Source organism: Phyllobates terribilis, unplaced genomic scaffold (assembly GCF_046119375.1).
Source record: "Phyllobates terribilis strain yellow unplaced genomic scaffold, ASM4611937v1 Scaffold_11__3_contigs__length_659146591, whole genome shotgun sequence".
NCBI classification, from domain to species: domain Eukaryota; kingdom Metazoa; phylum Chordata; class Amphibia; order Anura; family Dendrobatidae; genus Phyllobates; species Phyllobates terribilis.
The window spans coordinates 35,014,792-35,027,503 of record NW_027362771.1 but is presented as its reverse complement, the minus strand read 5'-3'; the positions used below and the strand labels follow the sequence as shown (position 1 = coordinate 35,027,503).

General features: G+C 40.5%; 1 protein-coding gene across 3 annotated transcripts in view; it reads left to right on the top strand.

Moving 5' to 3' along the window:
- The window catches only part of NSD1 (nuclear receptor binding SET domain protein 1), an 81,552-nt gene that overhangs the window by 45,111 nt on the left and 23,729 nt on the right, over positions 1 to 12,712 (top strand). For all 3 annotated transcript variants that reach the window (XM_073651192.1, XM_073651190.1, XM_073651191.1), the window contains exons 7-11: positions 1,334 to 1,562; positions 3,721 to 3,839; positions 6,521 to 6,578; positions 8,498 to 8,604; positions 11,690 to 11,830. In XM_073651192.1, the coding sequence (XP_073507293.1) occupies positions 1,334 to 1,562; positions 3,721 to 3,839; positions 6,521 to 6,578; positions 8,498 to 8,604; positions 11,690 to 11,830 (654 nt within the window). The remainder of the gene's footprint in view (positions 1 to 1,333; positions 1,563 to 3,720; positions 3,840 to 6,520; positions 6,579 to 8,497; positions 8,605 to 11,689; positions 11,831 to 12,712) is intronic.

The following is a 12,712-nucleotide window of genomic DNA, read 5'->3' as shown; positions in this document are numbered from 1 at the left end:
AAAGTGGATGAAATTTATGTAAAAAATTGTTTGTTTGGTTTTTTTTATACAAAGGGTTTTATTACATATGTAAATGAGGTGTTGTCTGCGCACTGTTCCATCCCCTCCATCACAATTTTTTACAACCCTAACCTTATGTTTGACAGTATTCCCTTTGGAGCGCTGCTTGAATTGAATACTCTGCACACACTGACACTCAGAGCCAAGAGCACACTACAGCCCCCTCTTATGTTTGCAGTGGCTGCTCGACGCACACAGGATCACACAGTTGTGGGTGGTGATGTAGAGGGATCACAGCCTGCTTTGACACTGTGTGTTATTGGCTCCTGCAGTGTCAGTGCAATTTCATTGGTGCCGCTTCTGTTTAAATGCAGCCTTGAAGTGATTGTCAGTGGCATTTAGAGAGAGAGATTAGTGCTTAGATCTGGCTGCTGCTGCTAAGAGACATAGATGCCGGCATCCACTGTGTGTGGAGGGAGTTTGAGCCTCCTTCACACACGGTCACTCCAGCGCTAAGGAGTTTAAAGACCGAGATAGAAATTGGTGAAATATGGATATGCTGCTTTGTAAAAGAGAAAAATGCCACAAGCCCCAAATATTAAAATGAGATATTCACAAATTTCATTCACATTAAAGCAATGTCTGAACTGTGTTTCCAAGACACAGGCTGTGGCCCACGATGCGTATTTAATGTGTTTAAACTCATTAAAATCGCTTGTTAAGATGTCTGCAATGTTCCCCAATGATAATCCGCAGGTGCTGTGCACATGATGTGGAAATTTCCGCTGCTGATTATCATTGCGGAAAAATCCGCAGCACAACCAAATCGCTGCCATTGACTTGCATTGAACTGCTTAACAGCTGTATGTATACATGCGGATGTTATGCGGTTCAATGCACGGACAGTACTTGGGTCTGAAGAAGAGGATACTCTCCTCCAACCCAGGTACCATGGGACCTGCAAGTTTAAAAAAAGAATTATAAAGTTAAAAAATATTCATAGTCACCTCTCCTGCGGCGTCTTCTCTCCTCAGCGGCCCGCTGTGTTCTGCCAGGACCTGTGGTGACGTCATTTAGTCAGCTGATGGTCACGCGACCGCTGATGTCAGCAGTCAGATGATGGTCGCGTGACCATCAGCTGACTAAATGACGTCACTGCAGGTCCTGGCAGAACACAGCAGGCCGCCGAGGAGAGAGGACGCCGTCGGGAACTACCGTAAAAGTCCTGTGTGCAGAAACATAATTTAAGAGACTGCACACTGGCTTAAGATGTGTGTATAAATTGCATCTTTTGTGTTCATATCTCTTTATTTTTGCCTTTTGTATTTCTCAGAGTGAAGTCAAAGAGAGAGGCCACATAGGTCGCACAAGTAATAGCGACAGGATTAAGGAAACTGACGAACAGACCTTACAGTCAACTTGTGAAACAGATGATTCCTCGGCTGTGGAAACAAATTCTCCAAGAGTTTCCTGTGATATTTCCTTCATTAAAATGGAGAATACCAGTATATTGCCTTCAGATGTCTCTGAACAAGCTGCTGGTGGGGCAGAGTCAAAGCAAGGTGAGGGCATGTATGCAGCGTTTGTGAAGCTCTGCTATTGACATACCTCAGGGCAGGTTGTTCCAGAACTAGCTGACGCAACTGGTAACAGGAAAACCCAGTGCACTGCTGACATACTGTAAAAACCGGCAGCAGATTACTGCTTAACCAGAGCTTCATTTACATGGTTGCCTCTCCTAAAGCATGTACTGAATGATTACTTCCAATAATTGTATATATATATATATATATATATATATATATATATATATATATATATATATATATATATATATATATATATATATAATTTTTTTTTTTTTTTTTTTTTTTTTTTAAAGGGGACATGTCACTAAGTTTTCCCAATATAAAGTATGACCACCACCTTTTAAGGCCTCTTTTACAGTATTCTAGTAAGTCCCCAATCCCCTCTGCATAGCAGAAAAATACTTATCCTCCCATACCATCCGGTCCGATGGGTGTCGTTGGTCTTTCTTCGGTGCCTCCTCTTTCGTCGCAATCGTTGTCCTCCTGTTTATTTCATGTGGATGATGGTTCCTATTTCATCCGCACACTGTGCCCCAAACGTGCTTTTATGCTGGCGTATTTTGCTCTGTCCTGCTTAAGTCAGAGCAAAGTACTGTAATGTGCATGCGCCAGGAGAGGCCAAAGAGTGCCAATCACCCATAAGTAAAGCCAGCGCATGTGCATTACAGTACTATGCTCTGCCTTCAGCAGCGCAGAGCGAAGTGCACCTGCGCAAGAGCGCGATTGGTAGACATTCTGTGGATGACTTAAGACTTGAACAGACTCTTCATCCATATGAAGCAAGCAAGAAGACTGCGATTGTGACGAGAGGAGGTGACAAAGCAAAACCAACTACGTCCATTGGACTGCACAATATGTATTTTTCTTGCACTGTGCGGAGGGGATTGGGGACTTCCATACAGCTTACTAGAATACTGTAAAAAAGGCTTTAAAGATGGTGGCTGTACTTTAAATTGGGAAAACCTGGTGACTGGTTCCCTTTTGGTTTTTGTGTAATTAAGTACATAAAAGGATTTGTCTAAAAACAGATTAGTTTTTACCACGAATTCTTATGTTTTATCACTAAAATGTATACAATACTGGATTGCTTCTAAAATTGATGTAGATTGAGAGAACACCCTTGACAATATAGTTTGCAGACACGCATGCAGCTCTCACTTAACCCAGTACTTTAACGCAGCTCTAGCTGTGATAGAGGAATTGCTAGCTCTAACACTTATCCCTCCATCATCCGTGTTCTTCAGTACATTTAAAGGGAGCCTGTCACTTGATTCAGCAAGTTGTTTTTCTCTGAAACACTCTGGCCCTTCCCTGTCTGTCTTCTCTTCTGCTTCAGGTGACAGATCTCTCATTGTGTACACACATAGGAGAGACCTGTTAATTAGAGCGGGGGGGGGTGGAGAGGGAGCCGTCCAGGGGCAGCATCGGACTAGTCTCTGTCTATTCCCATAGTTCAAACCTTTTCCTGGGAAATGCCAGAGCGTTTCAGAGAGCCGTCCCTAGCTGCAGTCTTGCAGCCCGGCTCTGATTTATGCTTCCCATGGTTTGGGCAGCATGAATCCAGGGACAGGTTCTCTTTAAAGGAAATCTGTGAAGTCCAAAAAAATGCTTTTTGCCTGTAGATATAGTTAATTTGCCAGTAAATGACATTAGAATATTACACTGCCTTACTGGAGCAGTGGCTGCAGGGAGAAAATGAACTTTTAACCACCCTGTGGCCAGTCATAGGGGCAGTACAGTGAGCGACTAATCACTCCCCAGCACATTGATTGACAGCCAGCTCTGCACACAGACACTGCAGCACAATCTGTCACTGTGCAAGGGAATGATAACACCCTGCTCCCAATAGTGACTGACCGCTCCCTAAACCAACCCTATGACTGGAAGTGAGCGGATATAGGGAGGATAGAAGTTAATTTTCTCCCTGTGGTTGCTTCTCAAGTAAGACAATCAGGCATGATTTTCACACGATTTTCCTGCAGATTAACCATTTATCTGCCGAGAAATAGCATTTGTAGACATAACAGTTTTTACCCTAATCACTGAGCCTTATAATACGCTGATACACCATTAGTATTACAAATATATAGGTGATGCATTCAATTTAAGTATTCTTCTTTTAAAACTAAAGCACAATGTGGGAGTCGACGCAAAAGCAAGCTCATTCCCCGAGTGTGTGAATTTGATGACTTGGATGAACAGCTTGGTCTTAAAGAGGAAGATGAGGATATTAGTTTCACGCATTCTAAGGTAGTCTGCTCCACTACAACTTTATTAATGTTATTTTGCAAGAGGAAATTTATAGTTTAAGAATGTGATTGAACCTATGGTACAGCCAGTGTCGGCTCTCCTGCTTTGATGTGGGTTAAAAAGCGGAGTCTGCACCTTTCCCAGATGATAGCTGTATTTTTAAGCCATCTTCTGCCACTATCAGCTGTCCTTGGCTATTAACCCTTTCACGACATAAGCCGTACATGCACATCATATGTTGTGTCCCTGTCTTTTCTGTGGGATCGCACGCTGAGCCCACATCTTTCCTGGTAAATGATGGCTGATTTAATCAGCAATCATGTGTCTTTAACATGCAACTGGATCGGAGCTCTACCCGCGGTTGTTAAATCCCGCTGTCAGTTTTTGACAGCGGCACTTAATATGCGCCTGCAAAGGAATGCTTCTTACCATGTTCCCATCGGCGCACCTGTGACATGATGGCAGGGTGCCGATGGGTTGTCATGACAGCCGTGGGTCTGCTAATGACCCCCTGTGCCTGTCCTTGCCATCCCTAAGGGGATTCTTAAATAAAAGTAAAAAGTGAGAAAAAGTTACTAAAAACGAGAAAAATAAAAAAACATTCAAATCAACCCTCTTTTGATTCATTTAAAAATGTGTTTTTTTTTTAAAAAATGAAAAATAAAATTGTTTAAAAAAAAAGAAGAAAATATAAAGGTTTGAATTCTTTCCCCTTTTTCCCCATTAAGTATAATTAAAAAAAAATACACAGTTGGAATCTCCACATCTGTAAAAGGCCAATTAATCAAAGTATGAAATTAATTAACCCAATGAGTAAACTTCATAAAGGGGGGGGGTAATCAACATTCTTTGGGATTTTATTTTGGGCTACTGCAAATAAACAATAAGAAGCGAGTAAAAGGTCTTAATCTATCCCAAAATGGTGTCAATAAAAAATGTCTGCCCAACCCAAAGAAAACAAGCCCTCGCACAGCTCCGTCGACCAAAAAATTAAAATGTTACAGGTTTCGCTAAATAATGCATGCGAAAATTATTTATTTAAAAAAAAAAAATGCAAGTTAATCGTCATAATTGCTCTCACCTGGAGAATCATATTGGCAGGTTTGTTTTTACTGCATAGCGATTGGTGTACAAACAATTGTGTTTTTGTTTTTTCCCAATTTCACTGCACTTGAATTTTTTTTCCCTTTTTCCAGTACTTTGCATAGCAAAATGGATGATGTGATTCAAGAGTACAAGAAGTTCCACAAAAAACCAAGCCCTCATAGTTAGAACAATGGAAAAGTAATAATTTACGGCTCTTGGAAGAAGGGGAAGAAAAAAATAATTTAAAAAAAAAACCCAAAAAACGGAAAATTCAAATGGCTGCTACCATCCGATAATAAATAGAAGTAACAACAATGTAAAGATAAAATATAATTTATTTTTTATTTATAATTTAAAAGAATTAATTAAAACAGGATAATGGTGCTAATAAATGGAAGACTTGTTGGAGCCTATTGCAAGATATATACCGCATATATAGGTGTCATAAATTAATGTCGACCTTATTTACTTATTCCTCATGATAAATACATAGTAGGTAAATATTAATTCACTATAGGATACTAATGATTAGCTGGTATACATAATAATCCTAGGAATTACACCCACTTAATATTTAATTCAGGGATAGACCAAATAGACAAATTTGTGATATTATAAGCATATGTCTATTATTTTGTCTATCCCTGAGTTAAATATTAATTTTAATTAGTTCTTTTAAATGATAAAATATATTTTTTTTTATCTTTACATTGTTACTTATATTTATTATCAGATGGTAACTGAGCCATTTGATACATTTTGGGTAAATTGATTCAATTACAGAAGTACTAGATGGTGGCCCGATTCTAACGCATCGGGTATTCTAGAATATGTATGCGGCCGATCGGGCGCGACTAATCAGATCCGGCGCCAATTGGCCGGAGAGCGGTGTTTAAATTTGGCGCCAATATCGCTGATTGGTCTCTGCCGCGACCAATCAGTGAACCGTGTTAGTGAGGACCGGGGAACGGCGCTGCTTGTGCAGGTACTTCTGCTGCGAGCAGCTGGGAGATAACCGGCTAGCGCCGGTCCTCTCCCGGCTGCATCGCCGCTGACCTCCATGCGGCTACCGCAGGGAGATCAGCGGCTAGGGCCGCTGATCTCCCAACGGCAAGTGTGAAGGGGGGAGCGGCGCCGTCTAGGCCGCCGGTCGGGGTACTTCTGCTGCTAGCAGCCAGGAGCTGACCTCCATGCGGCAGATGAGCCGCTAACTGCCGCCATCTTGTTCTGAAATCCCTCGTCGCTGATTGGCCGCGGCCGGACCAATCAGCGACGCGAGATTTCCTGGACGGACAGACAGACGGGATAAGCCGATTATATAGTAGATCTGCTATTATATTTATGAGAGGACATTTTTTTAAATAAAACTTGTGTACAATTTTACAATTTGTAGGTTCTAGGTAAGTAGAGGGGCATTTCAGAACGATTGGTTGCCTTATATTGTTATCTTCCAGTACAATACCGCAGGAGTGAACATATGAGCAGATTCTCTTAATGTTCAATATATTGCTATATTACTATAATTGACACATTGTTTTTCCTATTGAAAAGACTAACTGCTTTTCTGTTCCTTTCTTTTTATCATCTGCTTTTAGTCTTCTGCATCAGTCCCCCGGAAGAAAACCTCCCTGAAACGTATTAGGTACCGAGCAGGTATGATTTTTGTGATCTAAACAAGCGTTTTCCACTCTAATCATTTTTAAGGTTTAGGACCAGACAGTAAGTTTACACTGTCACGAGTCTGTAGTAATCTTAAAATGTATCGTATGTAAATGAACTGCTTGTAACCTGAGTAAGAGCACATCAGCGGGTAGACCATACAAGCTCTATATATCAGTTATGCAACTCTTAACTTACAAATATATAGAAAAAAACAAAGGATTTTATAACCTGATGAGGGGTAATGCTGAAATGAAAGCAGGACACGGCAGGGAGATGGTTTACGTGTTGCTCAATGTTATTCTTTAATTCTATATAGCCGTTAATGTTTCAATATTTCCAAATGTATGTTGATGCCCATCCCCGTACCATGTCTATCGCAGAGTTTCAGCTTTTTTTTTCTGCAAAGGGACCAAAATGGTGTGAATTGAAGCTTATGTTTTTCATACTACACCCTTCCTTTAGTTATTGTGGCATTGATTGCCCAATGTCATGGCTGTGTGCCAGTCTAAGCTGAAGAATACGTGCAGTAAGCTGCACACAAGCATCTACTTTGAAGATTTTTTATGCCAAAGTCTTTGCTCTGAGTCCTATTCAGCTTATGAGCTGCAAGGACTTTGGCCTTTTAGTGTTGCAATGTTAAAAGAAAGTATAAAATATTTAAAATATAAAGTGCTGCAGAATAGGTCGGTGCTATAAAAATGAAAAAAAATTATTTTATTATAAAATTCTCTATTGGAGGAGACCTACAGGCCATATATTACAAAAACAACTTAAAGGGAACCTGTCAGTAGGTTTTCCCATTATAAACCAACGCCACCACCTTTAACTACTCTTGTACTGCAGTCAACTGATCTGTATATAAGCCCCCAACTCCTCCTGCATAGCACAAAAAAAAAATCTTTTGTACCTTTCCTGCACTTCATGCTAATTTGCCTGGTTCAGTAGGCCTTTTTGGTTTTCGCCTGCCACCTCCTCTATATGTCACAGGAGCTAGCTTTATAGGTGTACCATGCGCCATCCGCATCACTCGAGGCAGGAGGACATAATTGAGAACCGTGCGAATTAACTGTAGTTTTGGAGAATTCTAAATGTATTTTTTGAGTATGCAGGGGGAGTTTGGGGCTTGTATACAGATTTCTGGAGTGCAATACAAGAGAAGTTAAAAACGGTGGCTTGAGCTTAAATTTGGAAAACCTGCTGAAAAGGTCCCTTTTTAAAGGAGTATTTGGGTTTAAACACACAAATGTTATTATTAGAAATATGAAGAGTTTTACAATTTCTCAATATATTTACTATACCAAGTCCTTACAACTGGAATATCCTTTTTTCTTTTTTTTAAATTTGTTTTTTCACCAGAGCTGTTATACCAGGCATAGCCTCTGCCACGAAAACAGAGTTGTGCCTGCTACATCAGTTGATTGTTGGTGTTGCTGGAAGTTTGAACCCACATTCTTATATTAATAACTTATCCAGAGAATAGGCTGTCTGTTTTGAAAGTTCCTCAAACCCCATTTCAGTTCTCTTGAGCCGCCATCTGCATTTGTACTTACATTTTTCCCACCACCTGTCACAGCGACACCAGTACAACAGGTGATCAGAGGACTCCCATTCTGGAAATAGTTGTGTCCCAGAGTTTCCATCCAAATCTCAGACATATATGGCCTATGCTGTGAGTGTGGCAATGAGTGTCTGGAATGAAACAACCAGACTAAAGATGAAATACCTAGGCTGCTATGAGCGACCCTGTAGTACTAAATTGGTTACACCATAAATGAGTGTGAGGACAGACCTGTGGGTTATGTGAGCCTTTGTCTTCACCATGGAAATACATGAAAAGTCCATATATATTTGTTCCACATTTTATCTAAATGAAGTATTATGATACTGAATGTACACACTACATTTTTCAGCATCCAGCAGGCTATCAGAAAATCGCAAGAGACAAAAGCGGCTAAGACTTGCTGGTAAATTTAGAAAGGGAAATGTCCTGATGCGTCGGGATTCTTCACACTCGGAGGTGAGTTTAGGGTGAAAATAGGATGTAACCTAGTTCAGGGTTCCCCAACTCCAGTCCTCAAGGCCCACCAACAGGTCATGTTTTCAGGATTTCCTTAGCATTGCACAGGTGATGGAATTATTGCCTGTGCAGGTGATGGAATTATCACCTGTGTAATACTAAGGAAATCCTGAAAACATGACCTGTTGGTGGGCCTTGAGGACTGGAGTTGGGGAACCCTGACCTAGTTTATTCCCTAAAGGGGTGGTCTGAAACCAACTAATTTAACCCTAAATGTCTAGTGTAGTAATCTAATAGCTATTCTAATATAATTAAATTGAAAAGTCCCTACTGATCCCGCTCTACTCCCTCTAACTGCTTTTTTTATATATTATAATATACTATGTTCCTACTTCCGGTTTGAGGACATTTACATTACATGTAGGAGCAGATTCATGAAGGCTAGCATTTTTGTACACCAGTCTTGATGTGTATTCTGTAGCATTGGTTTCATTAACCACTTCCTGACTGGACTATTTATCGTTATTTCACTTACATTTTTTTCATCTCCTTTTTTAGATTTTTACAGCAACATAGCTGAGGGCTTGATTTTTTGTGGCTCGGGTTGTACTTTTGAATGACACCATAAAATTTACCATGAGTTCTTTTTATTCCAGGTGCTGAAAATTTTTATTTTTTGGGGGGGGGGGGGGGGGGGGTGTTTACAGCATTCATTATAAGGTAAAAATGACCTGAAAGATAATTCTGCTGTATTTTGGCAATACTATTACAGCAATGCCAAAATTTTAATTTGTGGAAAAAAATGACTTGTCCTGCTATCTTCCAAGACCCAAAACATTTTAAATTTTCAGTTAAGCTGTGTGGGGTCTTTGCACCCCAAGCTGACATTTTTATATCATTTTGGGGTAAATACAATGTTTTGGTCACTTTTTTTTTTCCTAGAGTTGTTGTGGATGCCAATAAACTGCAATTCTGGCATTTTGATTTTCTTTTTTCTCGCTACAGTGTTTGCAAATTGGTAAGTTTATATTTTGATCAGACTTACGGACTTGTTGAAAATACATGTGTAAATACTTTTTTAATTCATTTTCTATTCAGTGGTGGTAAAAAGAGTGAATTAAATGTTTGTATGTCTTTTTTTTTTTTAATCGTTACTCTTTTTAGGTAGCTTGAACCTACGATTGGCTATTAACTTTTATTGTAATACCATAATATTGCTGTGTATGGCAAAAATCAGACTCCTATTAATACCAGCCACAGGCTGCCTTTCATTGGACTACCATAAGGACATGAATGTCTTAAGCAGATCCCTGGCTGTCATGGTAGCCCATTGGCACAACGCGATCACGTTGTGGGGGACCCAATGAGCAAATTGAACAGTGCCGAGCCTCCTCTCACTCTCCCTCCCCTGCCCTCAGGCCGTACGCAGGGACTGACAGCAGCATTTAACAGGTTAACAGCAGATAGTGAATAGCGAAATTCCTTAACCTACATCAGAGAAGGAGACCTGACATATAACCTACCATTAAGTCATATGTCAGCAAGTGTTTAAGACGTGCTGATCTTAATGAATTTAGTAGCATCTTTTAGCTTTAATGTACTACTGGAAGAAATGCATACCAGTCAGAGACTAGCATTTGTTGTAACTATGCCCCAAAGGTGCCATACATTCTGATGAATTGTCAGACATGCTCTGCCACAATACCTCATGGCAGAACTCTGTCTGCTTTTCAAAAAGTTGTCGGAGCTTGTAAGCGCTGTGTAAATGTGACCCCATTTAGGTTTTGAAAAACAGCGACTGCTTATTTCATACTCTGCTCTGTACAGGCTGAGTATGGATTCTTGTAAATGCGAAGTGTGTGTTCCCAACTTACACTATCAGTGCACTTTGTTCATTTTACCCCTCTTTGTACAGGATTTTGGAAGATGACTTTTGTTCTAATATACATGTATAGGTATCTATCCAATGATTTTTACATGGATAAAGATTACAGTAGGTGGCAAGGATCATTTTTTTTTATTTTTTATTTATTACTACTATGGTTGTTACCCTCAGTGAAGCCATTTTTCTTTAAGTTCTGTAGACTGCTCAATACACCTTTCAAGAGATGAGAGCTGATGCAATTATCATGCATCACCTTGAGTGTCTGGAGGCCTGTCGATGGGAATTGACAATCGACGCATGCTCAGTAGAAGAGGCACTAGCCCAGCCACTTAAACTGACGTCATTGTTGATGTCCAGTCTAAGGGCAGTAATAGCAGTTGTGGGGAGTGACTGCAGTCCAGCCTCCTAATTATGTCCCATTTTAGGGTGGAAAAAGCAGGGGTAAATGACAGCAGCCCCTGATGACATTCTGTTTCAGAAGCCTTTACACATGCTGGGAGAGTCAAAAGAAACATCCTCAAAAATGAGGAAAGAAAAAATAGTAATTTAAAGCACAGAGGGAACAGTAGGGATCTTTTAATTGATGTACATTACAAAAGTAGTTACTGCTGGTTACATAATGAGTATTTGGTTCGCTATTAGCTTTCAGACCACCCCTTTCAGGCCTTGGCTTCTAAAGTTCTAGTCAACTTTTCAGAAATCTTATTTAAAGGAGTTGTCCACTACGTTCACATTGATGCCCTATCCATGGGATCGGGCATCAATTTATGATTGGCTGGGGTCCCGCACCCCCCGCCGATCAGCTATTATCGTCGTCGGCCGGAAGTCCTTACCTGCGGTGCCTGGCCGTCCATCTGTAGTGGCCGCCGGGGGGTACTGTACATCCGCCTCCCATTGAATTGAATAGGAGGCAGATGTGCAGTGACAAGTGCCGGCCAATACAGATGGACGGCCAGGCACTGCAGGTAAGGACTTCCCACCGGCGGCCGCTGGCACCGATAACAGCTGATCGGCGGGGGTGCTGGGTGCAGGGCCCCGGCCGATCATACATTGATGCCCTATCCCACGGATAGGGCATCAATGTGAAAGTAGTGAACAACTCCTTTAACAAAAGAAAAACCCCAAGTTCTTTTAATGGAAATGTACTTAATTTTTTTTTTTAATCATGTTTTCTTATTTTTGTCTGTACCCATATTTTAGCGAGATCTGCTCGAGAATGATGCAGCCAGTCCAAGTGACACAGCTGAAGAAGGGCTAGAGCATGAACATGGACCTACCTCAAAGAAGGCCCAGCTTGAGCGATGTGGTGGTGGAGCTGCCATGAAGGAGAATGTGTGTCAGGTATACGGCTAAATTCATTTGACTCCTTATTTTTATTGATAGTAGCAGTTTACATTTTAGTTGATTGCGATGCTACATTTGAAGCCTAAATATATAGCTTTACATTATAGTATTATACTGGGAGAATACTGCAAAACCTCCCCTGCTGCTAAAACAAAAAACAATACAGTGTAAATACAAACCCGTTTGCATGCAGATGTAAATGTGTAAGAATTTTCCCCTTTAAGCAGCTGATCGGCGAGCTACCAAGAGTCAGGCCTACACAAATTTAATACTGACGGCGTTTTAAGAAATGACCTTTAGTTTTAAAATACTGGATCCTTTTAAGTATACAGCTGAAAATCGAACCTTTTTATTTTCTATTGACCTTGCTGAATAAGGGTGTATGTGGGGTGATTTTGTTGAGTAAATAATTAATTTCTTAATTTAATTTTACTTTTATCAAAATAAAAAAAATTACATCTCATTTTTTTGGAGTGTGGGGTACATACTATTTTTTTATTTTTAGTAGGGTTGCTGAGCTGCTCTATTGCAGGGTTACTATGCCTATAAGTGAGAAACACTAGATGGTGTGGAAAACGCAGTCTGTTAGGGCCCAAAGCAGGATTAAGACATTTGTCAGTCTCCAAGCTGCCATGGCAATTCTTTGGCATGCAGAAATAAAATCCACCCTTTCTCCTTAACCAGTTAGATGCCCTTTGATAATGGACTGCTTTGTCTTAAATGGTTAATTGGCTATGGTTGGAATTACCTTTAATTCTGGCTATTACAGCGTCACCCAACACTTGGCACAGGAAGGCACACTGCCAGCATATTCCAATAGTACAATTTGGTTAATAAAATGTCCTCCGTCTGAGCATTGTGTTCCGATCTCCGTCTGAT